This window comes from Neopsephotus bourkii, unplaced genomic scaffold (genome assembly GCF_033783945.1).
Source record: "Neopsephotus bourkii isolate Nb327-2 ecotype Australia unplaced genomic scaffold, CSIRO-AGI_Nbou_v1 NB_739, whole genome shotgun sequence".
Lineage (NCBI taxonomy): Eukaryota > Metazoa > Chordata > Aves > Psittaciformes > Psittacidae > Neopsephotus > Neopsephotus bourkii.
The window spans coordinates 2,081,148-2,097,820 of record NW_026901237.1 but is presented as its reverse complement, the minus strand read 5'-3'; the positions used below and the strand labels follow the sequence as shown (position 1 = coordinate 2,097,820).

At 44.5% G+C, this 16,673-nt stretch overlaps 2 protein-coding genes across 8 annotated transcripts in view; one reads left to right on the top strand and one right to left on the bottom strand.

Moving 5' to 3' along the window:
• The window catches only part of PPP2R3A (protein phosphatase 2 regulatory subunit B''alpha), a 58,331-nt gene extending 54,952 nt beyond the window's left edge, over positions 1–3,379 (bottom strand). For 4 of the 5 annotated variants that reach the window (XM_061354479.1, XM_061354477.1, XM_061354482.1 and 1 more), the window contains exon 1: positions 3,247–3,379. The gene's annotated coding sequence lies outside the window, so the exon portion shown is untranslated. Of the gene's footprint in view, positions 1–2,879; positions 2,922–3,246 lie in introns of those variants that run through there. The other variant, XM_061354478.1, reaches the window with a different exon arrangement.
• Positions 3,380–3,671: 292 nt separating this feature from the next.
• On the top strand, positions 3,672–15,669 carry DBR1 (debranching RNA lariats 1). Of its 3 annotated transcripts, XM_061354497.1 has the most exons (9): positions 3,672–3,791; positions 3,898–3,968; positions 6,955–7,050; positions 7,173–7,253; positions 8,537–8,622; positions 9,890–10,114; positions 10,981–11,061; positions 12,450–12,595; positions 13,139–15,669. In XM_061354497.1, the coding sequence occupies exons 1-9, from the start codon at positions 3,772–3,774 to the stop codon at positions 13,815–13,817; spliced, it is 1,485 nt and encodes a 494-aa protein (XP_061210481.1). In that variant the 5' UTR covers positions 3,672–3,771; the 3' UTR covers positions 13,818–15,669. The 3 variants fall into 3 exon arrangements, with proteins under 3 accessions (XP_061210481.1, XP_061210478.1, XP_061210480.1); XM_061354494.1 differs by lacking the exons at positions 3,672–3,791; positions 3,898–3,968 and adding an exon at positions 6,625–6,873 and having other exon boundaries at positions 6,955–7,079; XM_061354496.1 differs by lacking the exons at positions 3,672–3,791; positions 3,898–3,968 and adding an exon at positions 6,628–6,873.
• The last annotated feature ends 1,004 nt before the right edge of the window (positions 15,670–16,673 follow it).

The window sequence follows — 16,673 nt, the reverse complement described above, 5'->3', positions numbered from 1 at the left end:
TCCGAGCAGGTCAGCAATGAGAACAGTAAAACACCAAGCTGGAGAGAAGCGATGTAATTCTGTGCTGCACAACCATCCTTTCCTCTGATGCATCACCACAGCAGTACAAAGCTAGCAGTCATTTCCACCAGTCATACCTTCCACAAGCCCATTCCTGCCAGCTTTCATCTCGCACAGAAGAGGAGCAGCTGCTGAAATGTAACAAATTATGCCAAAAGGCGCAGTGTCCTAGCATTCAAGAAGTTTGGCACTGCTGCCACCTTTACTGCTTATGACTTTGATAAGCCACACCAGAGGCACAGAGCAGTACCACCAAAGCAACACCTAACTTAAGCGAGGGTTAACTTTTCCAACTCGTTTCCTCTACCAAGGGAAAGGTGTTTTAGCCCAACATCCCAGTAAGACACAGGAAGTAGCTTCCCCTGTATCTTTAACCTGGGACATTTAAAAAGCAAACAAGAAAAAAAAAACAAACAAAAAACAACCCAGCTTTAACTCCCTCCCCAACCCATCTATTTAAAAAGAAACAGGTTAGAAAGCTAAATGATATACACAAAGAACAGAAAACCAAAAAAAAGTGAGGATTGCCTTATTCTGAGTGAACAGCTGTGCTCACATTCATGAATCTTAGTATTCTTTAAAATGAGTACTCATTTTTCACAAGCTTACCTGTTACCTGTGTGACCTCAGGTATTGCTCCCTGCATCCTATTCATACCCAATCCTGGAATCAGAATTCTTTTTTTTCCTTCAGCACATATTTACATGCTAGTTAATCATTAACTTACTTTCCACTACTATCCTCATTTTACCTTGCAAGAATTGCTGCAGAGAGAATACATCGGTTTTTAGTGCTCAAAGCCTGATTTTGCAAAGTATGTGACATGACAGCACATTTCATGTGGTCAAGGCACAGTACCTGCTCAGCTGCACATCAGACATTTCACAGATCACGTCCAAGGACATAAACAGAGCAGGAAATACAACAGTGAAGTCTGGTAGAAGCTTGTCCCATCACACAAATTAAACCAGTTCTTAAAGACAGCACTTAGCTACCTTAATTATGAATGAGAAAACTCCCACAGTTCTACATTGCCATCCAGTTTTTGCCAGCATTGGAGCTCAGGATCTAAACTCTAATTTAGTCAGAAGAGTTCAGTTCAGGGTAACAGAAGAAAACCTAGTCTTATGGGGAAGAATAGCATGGAATCATTAAAGTAAAAACAGTATTGAAAACATTTATACAAAGGAAGTGAAGCAAGATTGCACAGCAATCTCTATGCTGGACCAACATGCACTTAACTCAGAGGTATTGTTTGAAGGATGGAGAAAAGTTCTGAGTTTTGTGGGGTTTTTTTTCCCTTCTTTTACAAGGAGGAAAGAACTAAAATGAAAACAAATTCCACTGTGCAGCATCATATTTACACCTCCAGAGATAGCAGCAATGAGTGCTAAACCGCATGGCTCCACTACAGAGATTTCTGAAGTGCCTGAGCCACAATATGCTTCACCTGCTCCACAGGTTGCAGCTGAAGGAAATGAAGTAGATGCTTTACCAGTGAATCTCTGCACTCTGCCTCTGAACTTGAGCCACTTTGCCCGTAGCTACCTTTAACACTGCACTGCTGTACAAAATAGGATGACACATGACAGTGGTTGCAAAGGTCTAGGTAATGGAAACTGGCTATGTGCCATCAGAGAACAACTTTTTTATTTTATATGAAGTCAAATGCAAATCATTCTCAGATGATACACAATGTTACCATTTCCAGATACATAAATACTGGAAACACCTCCAAAATAAAAAAAATAAAACCAAAGCAACAACAAAAAGCAACCCACCACTCTCTCTTGCTTCAACTTCTCAGAATAAAACAGCCATTTAATAGGTAATTTTACACAACTGAGAGAAATCTAGCAGTACTGACAATTTCTTCAAAGCTCTCACAGAAATAACTTCCCCACATGTAACCTGTGAGAGCAGACTTACCAAGCTTGAGAAATTCACAAGAAAATCAAGACAGGAGGTGGCTATCATAAGTAAATGTTTGAATTTATTCCCTGAAGCTGGCATCAGATCATGTGAGGTAATGTCATGACACCACCACCAACAAAAACGTACCCAGCCTTTCACTTCAACAGCAAACAACTTTGGGACTGTTTGCCTCTTGAGCTCTTCCCTTCGCACTGCTAGCCTGCCTTTATAGGGAAAATGGGGGCACATAAAAGCACATCATCTTCCACGGCTGCTTCTCTAGTGTGGAGAACAGAGGTAATAAAATTAGCACCAACCTTAAAAACATTTACATTATTTGAGACAGTGCAATGTGATAACCTTCAGAAAGTTACGAACTACGTTAGGAATATGTCCTTCAGTAAATAATTCCATTAGTTGTTCAATCTCAGTTTTACAAGTTTATGCCCAACTTAATCCTGGATTTGCCTACCCACAAACCGAGGAGGCTTGTGCCCATGCTGTTCCCTTCTTGCTCACGAAAAAATACTTCATAAAGCATAGAAAAGATAGCCCTACTTTCATGACCACGTATTAACAGCTGCGCTGAAGACAAAGGTCCAGACACACAGGGTCCTGCGGCAAGTAGCAAGCATTCCCCGAAAAAGAGAGCAGCCTAAGTAGAGACTATCCTTCAACGGTGTTAACCGCCTGCTTTACAACAACTAATAGCTTCAGGCCATCCCGAACTGGAAACTACACCCAGACCACTGTACTAAAAAGCCGCTATGCCTCTCAGAACGTTGTCAAAACAATTTCAGACAATTTATAGCCTCGCTCTCCACACCACCACCTCGTACTGGTGTTCACGTCTTAAACGCGTGCGATGCGAAAAGTACTTACTCGCCCTCCACCCTCTGTATTACCTGGTAGTTCCATCCAGCCACCGCTCCCCACAACCGCGGCTCAGCCCATCTGTCCCGGCCACACTCCCCGAAGCACCCCGTCAGCAGCGCCGCTCCCCACAGCCCCCGGCGCGGACCGTAGCTCCCCGACATACCCTGTCAGCACGGGCACCGACGACAGGACGGGTCACCACCGGCACACAACACACCGGCGCCCCAAACCCCGGGGGCCCGCCCGGCACCTGCCACCGGGCCCTGAGGGGAGCAACCGCTGTCCCCAACCGGGGAGAGCCAGCGACCGCTCGACCTCGACCTCGACCCCACCTCACCTCACCTCCGCGTTGTTGCCCACCCCTCAGCGGCCCCGCAGGCGCCGCACCACACCTACCCGCCAAGACAGCGCCCCGTCCCATGCCGAAGCCTCTGCTCCCGCCGGCGGTCACGCTCTCACCACCCGCCCCGTCCAGCCCCTTCCGCGCAGCTGGGGGGGACCCCGCCCCAGAGGCGCGGCGGGAGAGCCGCGGGCGCTCAGGTCGAGGCCGGGCTATGAGGGGGCGGCGGCGGAATGACGCTGCCCGCGCGGAGGGGAGAGGAGAAGGAGGAGGCGGGAGAACGCCGCTCCCCCCGCGCGCGTGCATGCGCCTTGCTCCGCCCCTCCTTCTCCCCACAGCCGCCGGGTGTGAGGAGGGGAGCGCGATGGGGGCCCCTCGCCTGAGTGCTTGTACCACGACGCCGGCCGGCCGGGCGGGCCCCCGGTGTACCGGGACGTAGCGTCCTCGGGCGGTGGCTTGTGTTGTGTCTCGGCCACTCGGGAAATCCGGCAATACACCGTTGCTTCATCTGTTGGCTTCATCGGGTTTTCAGCCTCCTTTGGCTGGAGGCCATTAGTAGTGTCCGCCAGCAAAGCAGCGTGATGAGTGCCTCCGAGAAAAGGTAAAAATTAGAAAAATTAAACAAAAAAGCCAGAATGCAATTGGAAGGGCCTCAGTGGCGAGGCCCCAAGTGGTGCTTGTGTTGACTCTGTTTTGCTACGCTGCAGGTCGTGGTTTCACGTTGCAACTCCCAGTACTGCAGGAGGAGGTGCCCAGCGATACCGGAACACAGCTGCAGGTAAGCCTTGTGATGTTTAAGCCAACCTCATGGGCTCTTGCTTAGTTGCAGCAGCCTCTTTCTTCAGTCGCACACATACACACCAACGTGCTACCCCATGCTGCCTCGCAGCTTACAGGGACACCTCAAAATCCCAGCTGGAACGCAACAGGTATGTCTCCTGTGCCTCCATTTTATATTCCTCTTCTTCACCAACACGTACACTACTGCCTCCTAGCACTTCTCTGTCATACGTTCCTTCTCAGCCACGCTATCCCTCCCCAGAAGTCTGAAACAGATGTCTCCTTTTTGCTATTCCTCTTCATTTTAGTATCTCCTAAATGTGCTGGAAATCTGTTAATATCTTCTGAAAGCGCTACAAAGCACTTGGGAAGAAAATCTCCAAGAACACCTTTCATTCTGTTCTGGGATATGAGGGAAGCAATCTTGTCATCCACAGCCCCTTAGGATGCCTTTCATTCTTCCTCTTTTCTCTGGAGAGGAAATCTTAATTACTTCCATGTCATTAAATTACCATAGTTAACTCAGGAAAAAATCATTACTTGTCAGGCCAAAAAGGCAAATACCTCCCATCCAAACCATCCACTGATCTGCTGGGACTCTTCCCTCTTGGCCTCAGTTCCTTCACCTGTTGCGCAGGACAGGGTGTGCATTTGGTCATAGCCAAGAAGTGCAGGTCCTCTGCTGTAGGACTGGACATGCAAAGATAAAGAGACATGCATGAGCAGTTCAGGGCAAGGGACTATGACTGCAAAGCCCAATCCATAGCCAGACATGGAGTGGAAGAGCACTGCGCTTCAGTCACAGGGGTGAAGGACCTTCACATTCTTGAAGGACTGGACAAAATTACAGTAACATAGTTAAACATTAACTTGCTGCTACTTACCCTGTAAATAGTAGCATGGCTGCTTCCCTTTGTGGTCTGACTGCTGTGGAAAGTTCAGGGCGCTTTTGCTCAGTGAACACCCAGAGCTAAATTAGGGATGTTGAGATGCATAATGAATAGTGGACAAATATTAGAAAAAGCCAGCCAAACAAACAACCCTTACAGACTTCACTGTGTACCAATTGCTTAGGATAAGTGGCACATGGAGTATGAGAATCCAGGAATTAAAATTGCAGTATCATCTTACCTTGATTGACTGGGGATGAAGTTGGGTAGGCAGGAGAAGCATCTGCTCCCTGAGATAGTGTACCTTGGGGAGGGTGATGATTTCCAGAGACTCGTGGACCTTTTCTGTCTTTCACCCACTCCCTTTCAGCAAGTCTGAGATGTGGTAAATTCGAGGGGCTGCAGCTCTCCCCCAGAGAATGTGGAAAACGTTCCCAGCAGATGTATGGAGCTGACCAAATTCTCACAGCACATCCAGGAGGGTGTCAGCAAAATTAGTGAAAGAGTTCCATGCACTCAGGACTGCTCCTGTGTGTGCTTTTACCCTGGAGACTCTGGGAGTTTAAAAGCCAGAGGAACTTTCCCCTTCACTTCATCTGGGCTTGGATGAGAGCCCCAAAGAACACACAGTAACCTGAGATTGTGAAATTATGACATGTATCAGAGAACACTCATATTTTCTTAGTATCAAAAGGGGGATCATTATGTAATACTTGCTATGGTAGGGGAATAGGAATGTTTGCTTGGTTTCATGATAACAGGGTAAGCAGTAGCAAGTTCATGCTTAATTATGTTCTTGTAATTTTGCTCCATCCCTCAAGACTGCTTCAGAAAACCCCAAACCAGCAAACCCGAACACTGGAAAGTATCTGGAGTGGGTTTATTTTGTGACACAGAGGTACCACCCTACGATCCAGTTCACTGCCCTTCAAACCAAGGAAACCGCTGCTTTCCAAATGAGGGAGCTTGACATTCTGTGAGTAAAACAGGAGATGCCCAATTTTTTTGCCCTGCCTTGTGCCCCATTGCCCTGGTAAAGGTATTGACTGCTCCTGTCCTATGTTAGGAAGTTACAAGAAGCCAGTGCTTGAATATGCTAAAAATATGCTTGCCTAATGCTGAAGTGGCAGGACAAGCACACTGAAGGAATGCCATGTCCTTTGCAAGCCCAACGCCTGCCTTTTATTGGCACAAATGCCTTCCAAAAGCATGCAGAGCTACTGCTTGCTCTGTTGCTGCTCCACCAACATCTTTGCTCCTTGTTCTTGTGCCATGCAATGAGAACCAAGTGAAGCCTTGCAGCTTCCCTGCTAAGCTGGCAGGTAGTGTGGGCTGCACTCACCGGCTCTGCCTGCGGAGAGAGCTGCGTGGTGGCTTGCGAGCTAAGCAGCGTTCCCTCTGCAGGGCCTCCTGCCCCGTTGCAGAAGGCATCGCAGGTTCGTGAAGCTCGGTTGTGTGTACTAGATGGGCCTTTCTGACCGATTACGGTTCGTTGTGCCGGGGCAGTTCCCCCCTCCCGTTTGTGCAGGTCCCACTTGTCAGCGGTGTGACTCTTCCCCGCCGCTGCTGGGGAGAGACGGGGAGCGCAGCGCTACATTCCCTAGGCCAGCCTGACAGCCGGGGAGCTTGGAGCGGCCTTGGCAGGCCCGGGCACCCGAGGCCGCGGCGGCTACACGGGCTGACGGGGACCTGTCGCACCCGCCGAGCTCCGCCACGGTACCGGCACCGGGGAGGGTGGTGGTGAGTGACGAAGTTGGTGACGAAATGGTGACGCGGTAGGCGCGCGCGGCGCTTGCGCGGTGGCGGGGCGGCGGCGATGAAGGTGGCGGTCGCAGGGTGCTGCCATGGCGCCCTGGACAAGATGTACGAGACACTGGAGCTGCTGCAGCGGCGGCACAACGTGCGGCCCGACCTCCTGCTCTGCTGCGGCGACTTCCAGGCCGTGCGCAACGAGGCCGACCTGCACTGCATGGCCGTGCCCGCCAAGTACCGCCATATGCAGACCTTCTACCGGTGAGCGCCGCCCGGCCCGGCCTCGTCCCACCGGGGCCCGGCCCGGCCCACCCTGCTACAGCATCTGTCGTTTCTCCTCAGGTACTACTCCGGCGAGAAGAAGGCCCCGGTCCTCACGGTGTTCATTGGTGGGAACCACGAGGCATCCAACCACTTACAGGAGCTGCCCTACGGCGGGTGGGTGGCGCCCAACATCTACTACCTCGGTAGGGTTTCCCAGAGGCGTTCCCCCCCCCCCCCCCCAGCCCTTTGCCTTGCCCCAGCTCCGCCGTGACAAGCCGCGCTCCCGTCTCTCCTAGGTTACGCGGGTGTTGTGAGGTATCGCGGAGTGAGGATTGGCGGCATCTCTGGCATCTTCAAGTCACACGACTACCGGAAAGGTATGGCTGGACAGAGCAGGCCTGGCTGAGTGGGTAGCGGGGAGGGAAATATTAGGCCCAAGCTGTTATGTGTGGGTCTGTCTGTGCCTCCTCTCTTCTAGACTGATTCTTATGCTGGAAGCCTTTCTTGGCTCAACACACAGATTTTTCTGGAGGTGGTAGATGAGTCGGTAGCTGCGTGGTGACACAGCAGGAAGCAATGCGCCTTTTAAATGTTGTTGTTGGAATAGTCTTGTTTTTTTCCATGGTAGCGACCTTTTAGCATGCAATGCAAGACTGTTTCGTTTTCCTTGTGTGAACCAGTCAATAAGTGTGATATTGTACTAATGGACTGAGGCTTAGTGTTGATGCATCTTGGGATTGGTTCCTCCTGGTTATATGTATGTATATTCGAGTTATTCCTTGGAAGGGTCTCCATCATTGTACAGGTGATATCTGGTATCACCTAGAAGATATCTAGCTGAATCATAGATTAATATCTAGCTGATATGAATCTATACATTCATATCAAATAGAAGATAGTAGTTTAGCCTTTCTGATCTCCTCAACACATGAAATAGTGGTCTCTTATTTATGATTACTTGTACAGTAATATTATGTTTAGTAATACAGTGCTTCAGAGAAGACCTGATTCTGTCAGATATTTGTCAATGCTAACTAAATTTGTCGTTATGAAGCATACCTGCTTGATATTCTGGGTGTTGCATGTGGGAAATGAGGCTTTGTTGACAATAGTGCTCACTACTAGAAATGGAATTTTTCTGTTCATTCTTAAGAGTCCATGGGAGCTCTGGTAGGCATTCGGGTTTTTTGTCCTGAGGGAAAGTTGGAGACTCCGTCCCTTTTGGCAGGGTGTGTGTTTGCACCTTCAGATCCTGTGGTGCCTGTGGGCAGTTACAGACACGTTCAAACTGCTGCTGAATCTGTTAAGATGTAGTTTCATGATTGGCAGTAGCAGTCTTGAAGAAACACTAAAAGATCACAGCCTCAGTGGCCTGAGTCAGGACTCACGGAGTGCTTTGTGATCTTTTGGTTTCTACCTCTTTTTGAGTTGTTAGGTCCTAACTTATGTTCTGATCGCTAACCACTCACAGAGGCTTGCTCTGTGCAACACCTGCTGGTATAAGCCTTGTGTAAAGGAAATACAGCGTCTCCTTTGGCTGGCAGCCTGGTATCTGGGATTGCTCTAGGTGTCTATATAACCCCAAGAAGTTAGCTTGCAATAGCATTACGAGGGAACTATCAGTTTGGGCAACTACTCTTCTTTTTTCCAAACGTTTCAGGCCACTTTGAGTGTCCACCGTATAACCAGCAAACAATCAGAAGTGCTTACCATGTGAGGAATATCGAAGTCTTCAAACTCAAGCAGGTTAGTGACAAATCTTCTTTTTCTTTTTTTTTTAACGGTCGTAAATAGTTGTCATTAATTTAGAAGTAAGATGCTAAAGCTACTCTGAACAAATACACTATTGGATAGCAAATCTTACCAATATCTCTTAGCTAATCTGGATAGGCCATTTCATGCTGGATGTTATTAGAATCATAGAATCAAGTAGGTTGGAAAAGACCTTTAAGATCATCAAGCCCAATTGTTCCTCACCGCTGCCGAGTTCACCACTAAATCATGTCACTAAGGGCCTAACCTCACGGTTTTTGAACACTTCCAGGGACAGTTACTCTTCTAAAGCTTTGTGTGGCAGTGCAGATTTGATCTGAATTGGGCAGGAGTGATTTTGTTTTGGTTTTCATTAACTGGATAAAATTCACAGAATGGAAGGTACTCCAGCTATACTCTCTTCCTTTCTGTTAGCTTTAGGAGGATGGGGTGCTGCCTTGTCTAGCATGCAAGATGGTTGGTGAAGTTAACTAATCAAAATTGAACCAGCTGAATAAGCAGATAGCAGGTTTCTGTGGCTGAACTATTTTTGACTCCAGGGTGAGAAATTCAAAAGACAGATTAGCTTTAGTTTTGACCTGTTGTCTACTCCCTGCTTTGTCAGAAGGGCTACTCCCTTTGGCTTAAGTTGTGGTGTAAATACATGTATTTATAAGCATCTTGTGAATGGTTATTCAGGTTGCAGTTGCACACTTAAGTGTTCAGTAGCTACAGCGATGCTGCACATACGACAAAGGTTTGCTGTCATTCTAAGTTTCTTATTAGTTGGACTTGGGTTTAGATTAGACTTCAGAGTGTGCTTCTTTTGAGGAGGAATGGCTTAGCCATTATCCCTTTTAAACAAAGCTGTTTAAAAATTTTCAGGAGGAAGAAGATTCCTTTGATTGTGGGTAGAGAATTTGCTCTATAACTGTAATTTATAAGAGTCTCCTTCAGAGTGCCTGACACTTACTGTGATGATATGATCTCTTTTATAAGGCAGTATATATAAACCACAGCTGACTGTCTCAAGAAAGTGCAGTACACACCATGGAGACTAGAGTCCCTCGACAACTGCAAAGGCCACCTGAAAGATGGGGCTCAGTGGTGTGCTTCCTTGCTTTGAAAGTGAGGCTATTGTCACAGCTATCTCTGCATTGATCTGAGGTAGAACATGTTACACGTGTTCCATCTTGTGCTGTGTAATTTTGAAAGTTACCATATGTGTTTTATTTATATTATATGCATTTTGGCTTGACAGTTAAAGCGTCCAATTGATATATTTATGTCACATGATTGGCCAAGGAGCATCTATCACTATGGGAACAAGAAACAGCTTCTTAAAATGAAGTCTTTCTTCCGACAAGAAGTGGAGAACAACACGTTAGGAAGCCCTGCTGCCTCAGAGCTTCTGCAGCATCTGAAACCCACCTACTGGTTCTCAGCACATCTTCATGTTAAATTTGCAGCTTTTATGCAACACCAGGTAAAGGGAGTGGTGGGGGAAGTATCAGGAATGTATATGTCCCAAGCACACTTAGAATTCCAGTGCAGGTAATCATGTCCAGAAAAGCAACTTAATATTTTTGCTCAGTTATTAAAGCTCAGCTTAAGCTGCAAAACATTAAGAGGTTTTAAGACTACTAAGATATGTAAGTTAAAGAGATGTTATAAATCAGTGGTAGAAGTACCTAATCTGCTTCAGAGACAATGTGAAACAGCTAACATTACTGCACTTGAAACTGATAAAGTTTACAGAGAATCAGTCTCTTTCACACTTCACTGAGGAAGGAGACAACTATAAAACAAGGTGATAAGAGAATCAACTGAACAAGAAGAGAGCGGTTAACTGGTGATGGGAGGATACCTGTAGTAAGGCTTGGCAGGTTAAGTTGTCTGGTGGCCTGGGTAAAGCCAAAAACCACTCCCTGTAGGTTGCAGCTTCTCTTGGTTTGAGTTATTCCTGAAAGTGGTGTGACACGCTATTCCTATTTGCAGATTATTTAGCTGTAAGTCTGTAATTCTAGACCTTCTATTCTCAACAAGTCCGTTTCAAATTATGTTAAAGCTTTTCTTTTTCTTCAAGGCTATGTGTGCTTAGCTGCCTGGGTTAAGGATGGAAGTATGGCCCTTGCTTTCTGTTGCTGTCATTTGCATCTGGCTTCCTGTTAGACTTCACATAAAGTCTGTCTTTGTCCCACTATCTCTTTCTTACAATCCGATACTGATTTTCTGTTTCAGAAAGTCATCTTTTATACACAGTATGTCTTTGAATTTCTCTATATAACTTGTTTAGAATGGTCAGATTTCACAGAAATGCTAATGACTGTGTTAACACCATTTGTTTCCTAGACAAACTCCAAAGAAGAGCTACCAAAAGCAACAAAGTTTTTGGCTCTGGATAAATGCCTGCCACACAGAGACTTTCTGCAGGTGATGACTGTGCAATGGGTTATCACTTTTGAAGTGCCTCACTTGTTTGGACTGCTAAGTGGTGTTCCTGGGTACAAGCATAAGAATAGTTCTGATTAATGGAGGAATTGGAAAGAAACTAGGAATGGTCCATGTGTAGAATGCTCTTTGTATAGTATTAAAATAAGCAAACCTTGTGTCCTGTCATGCAGGTGTAGTGTTTGCTTATTCCTATCATTTCCTTCCACCTTAGAACAAACACTTAACTGGAGGAGTAGCCCTACTTTAAACTGAATTGAATCTCCTCTTATGGTGTTTGGGTTTTGTTTTTTTTTGTTTGGTCCCACTCCTCCCCAGATGTCAAACCTAAAAAGAAAGCCCATCTTGAGGCTTTTCTTCTTTCACAGTATAGTCTGGGTAAGTTAAGGCCTCTGCCTCCAGATTATGGACTCATGAATGCAGACAGGATTGAGTCCTAAGTTGAATATTGTAATTTCCTTTCAGTTTTCTTAATTCCAGCAGGAATTGCTGTGGCTTCATATGGGAATGGCTCTGCTTCTTTTTGTTTATTGCATATCTTGGCTTGGAAGGGCAGTGGACAAGTAGGATGTCTAGGTTGTGGGAATTCTTAATAAAACTGCCAAACTATGAGCAAAACAGTGTTCATGTTTGTGGCTTGTGCTGCTTGGGGTGCCATCTGTAAAATCTCATATGGATGGATGTAAAATCTTTTGTTATGAAAGGGAGCTACTGACAATGTGTTCTTCAAATGCAGTGAAGTAGCCCTTTTTTGTCAGCTTAAAGGGAAGATGGTTCATTATCTGTCCTTTGGATGTGTGGTGGTATCCATTTGCCCTGGTAGCTACCTTTGAAGATAAGAGAGAGCATGAGCTTTTGCTATGCAAAGATCACTGGGGTGGTAGTCCAGACTTAGAATCCTGTAGCAAAACTGATCTGGAGTAATACTGCCTCCAGCAGCATGGTGATTCAGCTGTATGTAGCTCTGGTTTAAAGTGTATCTCTTTTTGTTTATGTAGCAGAGTGACTACTGCTATCAATTCTTGATTATATATTTGCCTAGAAGGTGGTATGAATTTCAAGAGTAGGCAAATTCTGTTTTCCAAGTTGCATAACTGTCCAGTAGCTGTGGCAATGGGGAGGAGGATGTTCTTGCTTTAGTTGCTTGTAAGGTAAAATACAGTAATGCCTTTTTTACTATTGCTGATGTCCTTTCTTAGCCCTTTATTGCTATGAACTTTAGGACTAACTGAGAGGACTTGTTTGAGATCACTATCTCAGTGTTCTGAAACTTAATTAAAACTCTAAACCATGCAAGTAACAAACTTTAATCAGTTTCTTGTGCCAAGAGAAATAACTCACCTCGTGTGTTTTTGTGGTTTTGTAAGCAGATAATAGACATAGAACATGATCCTAGTGCAGGTGATTCGCTGGAGTATGATGCTGAGTGGATTGCAATCCTCAAGGCCACCAACAGTCTTGTTAATGTGACTCAGAGCTCGTGGAATATGCCTGAAAAGAATGGCCTCCATGGAAAGTAAGTTGCATGCAAAACAGATGAAAGGGTGATTTCTGCTGAACTGGAAGCAAACTTACCTTAGAATTGTGTTGCTTGTTCTGCAGCTTATAATGCCTGTAGGTCCTGCTAAATGCCTTGGAGAGCAAAGGGGATGTTGACAAGAGCTGTGCTCTAGAGCATATGACTTCTTTGCTGCTCTGCAGGGGCAGTTAGTTTTGTTTTGCAAACTTAGACACAACCATCTGAGGGGTGAAATATACATGGTGGCTGATCATCCTGGCAGTTACACTGTGAGACTGAAAATCAGGTTGGCTTATGGGGGGGGGCGGGTTAATGTTTCTTGGGTGCCGCAATACACAAGAGTGACATAGTACACAAATGGGGAGAGGGGAATGTTAATATTTTCCAAAGGTAATGTACTTAACTGAAAAATCATTTGAGGTATTAGGTGTCTATTGTAAGATTAATTCTTTATCCATTTTATAAAGATTCTCTTTGCAGTGGGAGCAGGAAGTAGGTTTTGATTAGCCACACTTGCTTAAGCTTTATATATTTATTTAGGTGGGACTACAGTGCATCAGAAGAAGCCATCAAAGAGGTGTTAGAAGAGATGAATCATAACCTCAAAATTCCTTGTAACTTCACATTGACAGCTGCTTGTTATGATCCCAGCAAGCCCCAAAAACACGTGGAACCGGTTCATACCATCAATCCACAGACCACTGAGTTTTGTGCCCGGTTTGGTCTCACTGATATCAATGACAGGATCCAGCAAGCTAAAGATGAGGGCTCAGTACGAGGGGAATATGAAGAAGAGGAGGAGGAAGAGGAGATGGACAGTACTGGGTCAGCAGAGGAACCCAGTGAATATAGTACAGATAATTCTGGACTTTCATCCATTAATCCAGATGAAATAATGCTGGATGAAGAAGGTGGTGATGAAGACTTGAGTACATGTTCTGTTGATCCTTCTCCTGACCATCCTCCTGACTTCTCTGCAAGTTTTTCTGACATCCGGATCATGCCAGACTCCATGGCGGTATCATCTGATGATGCTATGGACTCCACTAATGAGGAACTGGAGAAATCTGGTGTGAGTAAGCAGACGGAAGAGAAGAGCTTAAGTGAGAGACCATTAAAGCGCATTTGTGGTAGTGAAAATGGGAACACTGGCATTAAAAAAATTAAGAGAAGGAATCAAGCTATCTATGCTGCAGAGGATGAAGATAAAACAGAATAATACTTCATATGATGTATAACTAAGTTCTCACCCTGCCTTTTTATGGAAAGATGGCAAGAACTGTTGTGAACTATGCTTTTAATGTTACTTGATCTTATTGATATTACTTTCTTAAGCTGAAGAGGCTCTATGTACCTCTTACAAGGAAGAAGATTTATCTGGATTGAACATCTAAGTCAGAAACAGACTTTTCCAAGAAAGTACTTTGTCAAAGGATTTAAAGCTTATGTATAATCACCTGATTTCGCTTCAGTTCTTGGTTATTAGTGTATACTACGTATCTTTCACTGTACTGCTATACAAGAATTCATCATGCTTGTTTAACAAGAAAAGGAATCTTAAATTATAACTCAAGTCAAAGTAGGAGGATGTCTGACTTACAAGACTGAATGATTTGATTTTACTGCTTTTGTTTTATACTGAACTTTTAATACAAAGTAGCATATGCAATAACTCCATGAACTAAATTTGAAAATAGAATTCCCTTGATTACATAACAGCAATAGAAGAGTGAAGATTTTTGTTTCTGATGATATTCATGCCACAGAAAAATGTCATAAACAAAACAATGTCTGTTGTCCAGTATTGGCTTTTACTTACTGTTTGATAGAGAACAACATCTCTTAATTTGAAGCATGGCAGTTTTATGTGGACCATGGAAAAGTGCATCTCTTCTCAAAAACTCACTTGTGTGCTGTTTCCTAAAACTTGAAAACAATGTCTTGAAATTAAAATGCAAATAGTTAGGATGAAGAGCTTCCTAAACGTGGACATCATCACTATCTCGCCTTAATTAAGGCTGGTTTCAGATAAGGTGGTTGATGTTTATAATTATTAGTTGCTTGAGACAATAATGCCTACCATTGTCATTAGCCTGGGGTTTCACCTGTCACTTCTCTTCAGCAGTTTGTGACTTGCCATATTCTTACCACTGGATTTGCGATCTTCCACAATACCTTCACAAACTTCAGCTGAGGGAAGACAGGAGCTGCCAGAAGAGAGACCCTCTTGGGAGTTTTCTGTTTACTGTTTGTCCTGAATTATTAGCAAACTGATTACACTCTTTTGGCCTACAAGGCCAAGGATAACAAAACTTACGAATTAATGAAAAGACAACGTTTTCAAGCGTATGTCTTTACACTCGCTAGTCTTCCTATCAAATACTGCTGGTGTGCTGTGCTGAGGTTTTGGAGTCCAGACAGAGTGTGGCTTCCTCATGACTCTGCTGCCCTTGAGAGCACAAATAACTCCTATATGCTTTTGCTCCTCTGAGGCACAGGCACTATGGAGAGAAAAAAGCATCCTGACAGGAAAAGGGAACTGGACAGGGAGAAATGAGTGAAATGGATTGGTGTGAGTTATGTTGCAGGGAAACACTTAAAGGGCAAGACTGCCTTTCTGCATTGTGGGATTCATCTTGGTTCCTCTCCTGTCAGCAGTTCACTGTGAAAACTAAATATGTGTAAGTATTCAGGGGCTACTAAATGGCAAAATTAATGGTCTCCACCTTCAATTAACAGCTTTATACTGCTGGCTACTAACATCCTGGGCTTTCTTCCAGAGGATGTTATGTTTACTAAACGATTAGTTGAGCCCTGTTAATACTCCTCCTCTGTCTGTCTGTGCCTGCTTATCTCTCAGAACACTCACCAAAGAGAACTGTACTAAGATGTGATGGAAAAACTGGAAGTGTTTGGTGTAACCCTCAGGTTATCTAAAGCAGTTGTGAATTATTAGCGACATTACTGTAGATATTTAACTATCTAAGGGTCTTGAGTCTGCAGTGCTAAAATTTTAAGCATGCCTCATGATCTGAAGGCTATATTGGAAATAAAGTATTTTAAGCATAAAATGTGTTGCAAACTTGGAAAGTCTCACAAGATACCCGAGTATGGTATTCAGCTGTCAGATTGCCTGTGAACTGGAATAGATTTATGTTACATGTAATAGACTTTTTAGTCTTATTTGATGTTTTAAAAACAAACTTTGTGTGTTGTCCCATGTCCCGTCCCCTTTCTGATACGTGTTTCTGCTTTCCATAAAGCAGGAGACTTTGACAAGATAATGATTTTTGAATATTTAAATATATTTTAATACAGTATTTCAGCATCCATTAAGCAGAGTTCAGCTGGTAAATATAGTTAAATTGCTTTTGAGTACAAATCGTGTGTGATCTGTGTAATGTCAGTTGTGCCCTTTCTTGCAGTTGTTCACACCCTCTTTGCAGTCTGAAGTGTCCTCCCCTACTGTGCTTTTGTCCATGATGGGCTTTCCCTGTCAGCAAGATCCTTTGCTGCATGTAGAATTCAGTTGAAGCTCTGAACTTGAAGCATCTCCAGTGAATACCGAGTACTCCACAAATTACATAAAACACCAGGGAAGGCTGACAAAGTTTATTCAGCTTTTAAGACCCAGATGCTTCAGCCCTCTTTAAAAAGAAGCTTTAGAGGATTTTGAGAACTTTTCAAATTTTTGTGAGAAATGTTGTCTCTTGAAAAAATTGAGAAATTCTGTTTCTCTGTCAGGATCTCTCGTACCACAGAGTTTTTCAGCATGAGAGACTTGCACTTAGTCTAAAATTATATGTGCTATTCCATACAAAGTGCCTGAAAAAAGTGTTCACCTGTTTTATTCCAGACCAGCACAGGTGTTTTGTTCAAAGCTTCATAAATGGTTTTGGGGTTTTTTTCTTCTTAATTCAAGTATTAAAGTCAGTGTGTGACAGTATCCCAAGCTATTGGGCTCCCATTCTCCTCTGCCATTTCTAACAGCTGGCAAGCCTGTGTTTTAACTTGCAACAGCAAAAGTTAACCTGACCTTTACGCTTTTTACTGTCCTACCTGCTGCCTCCTTAAT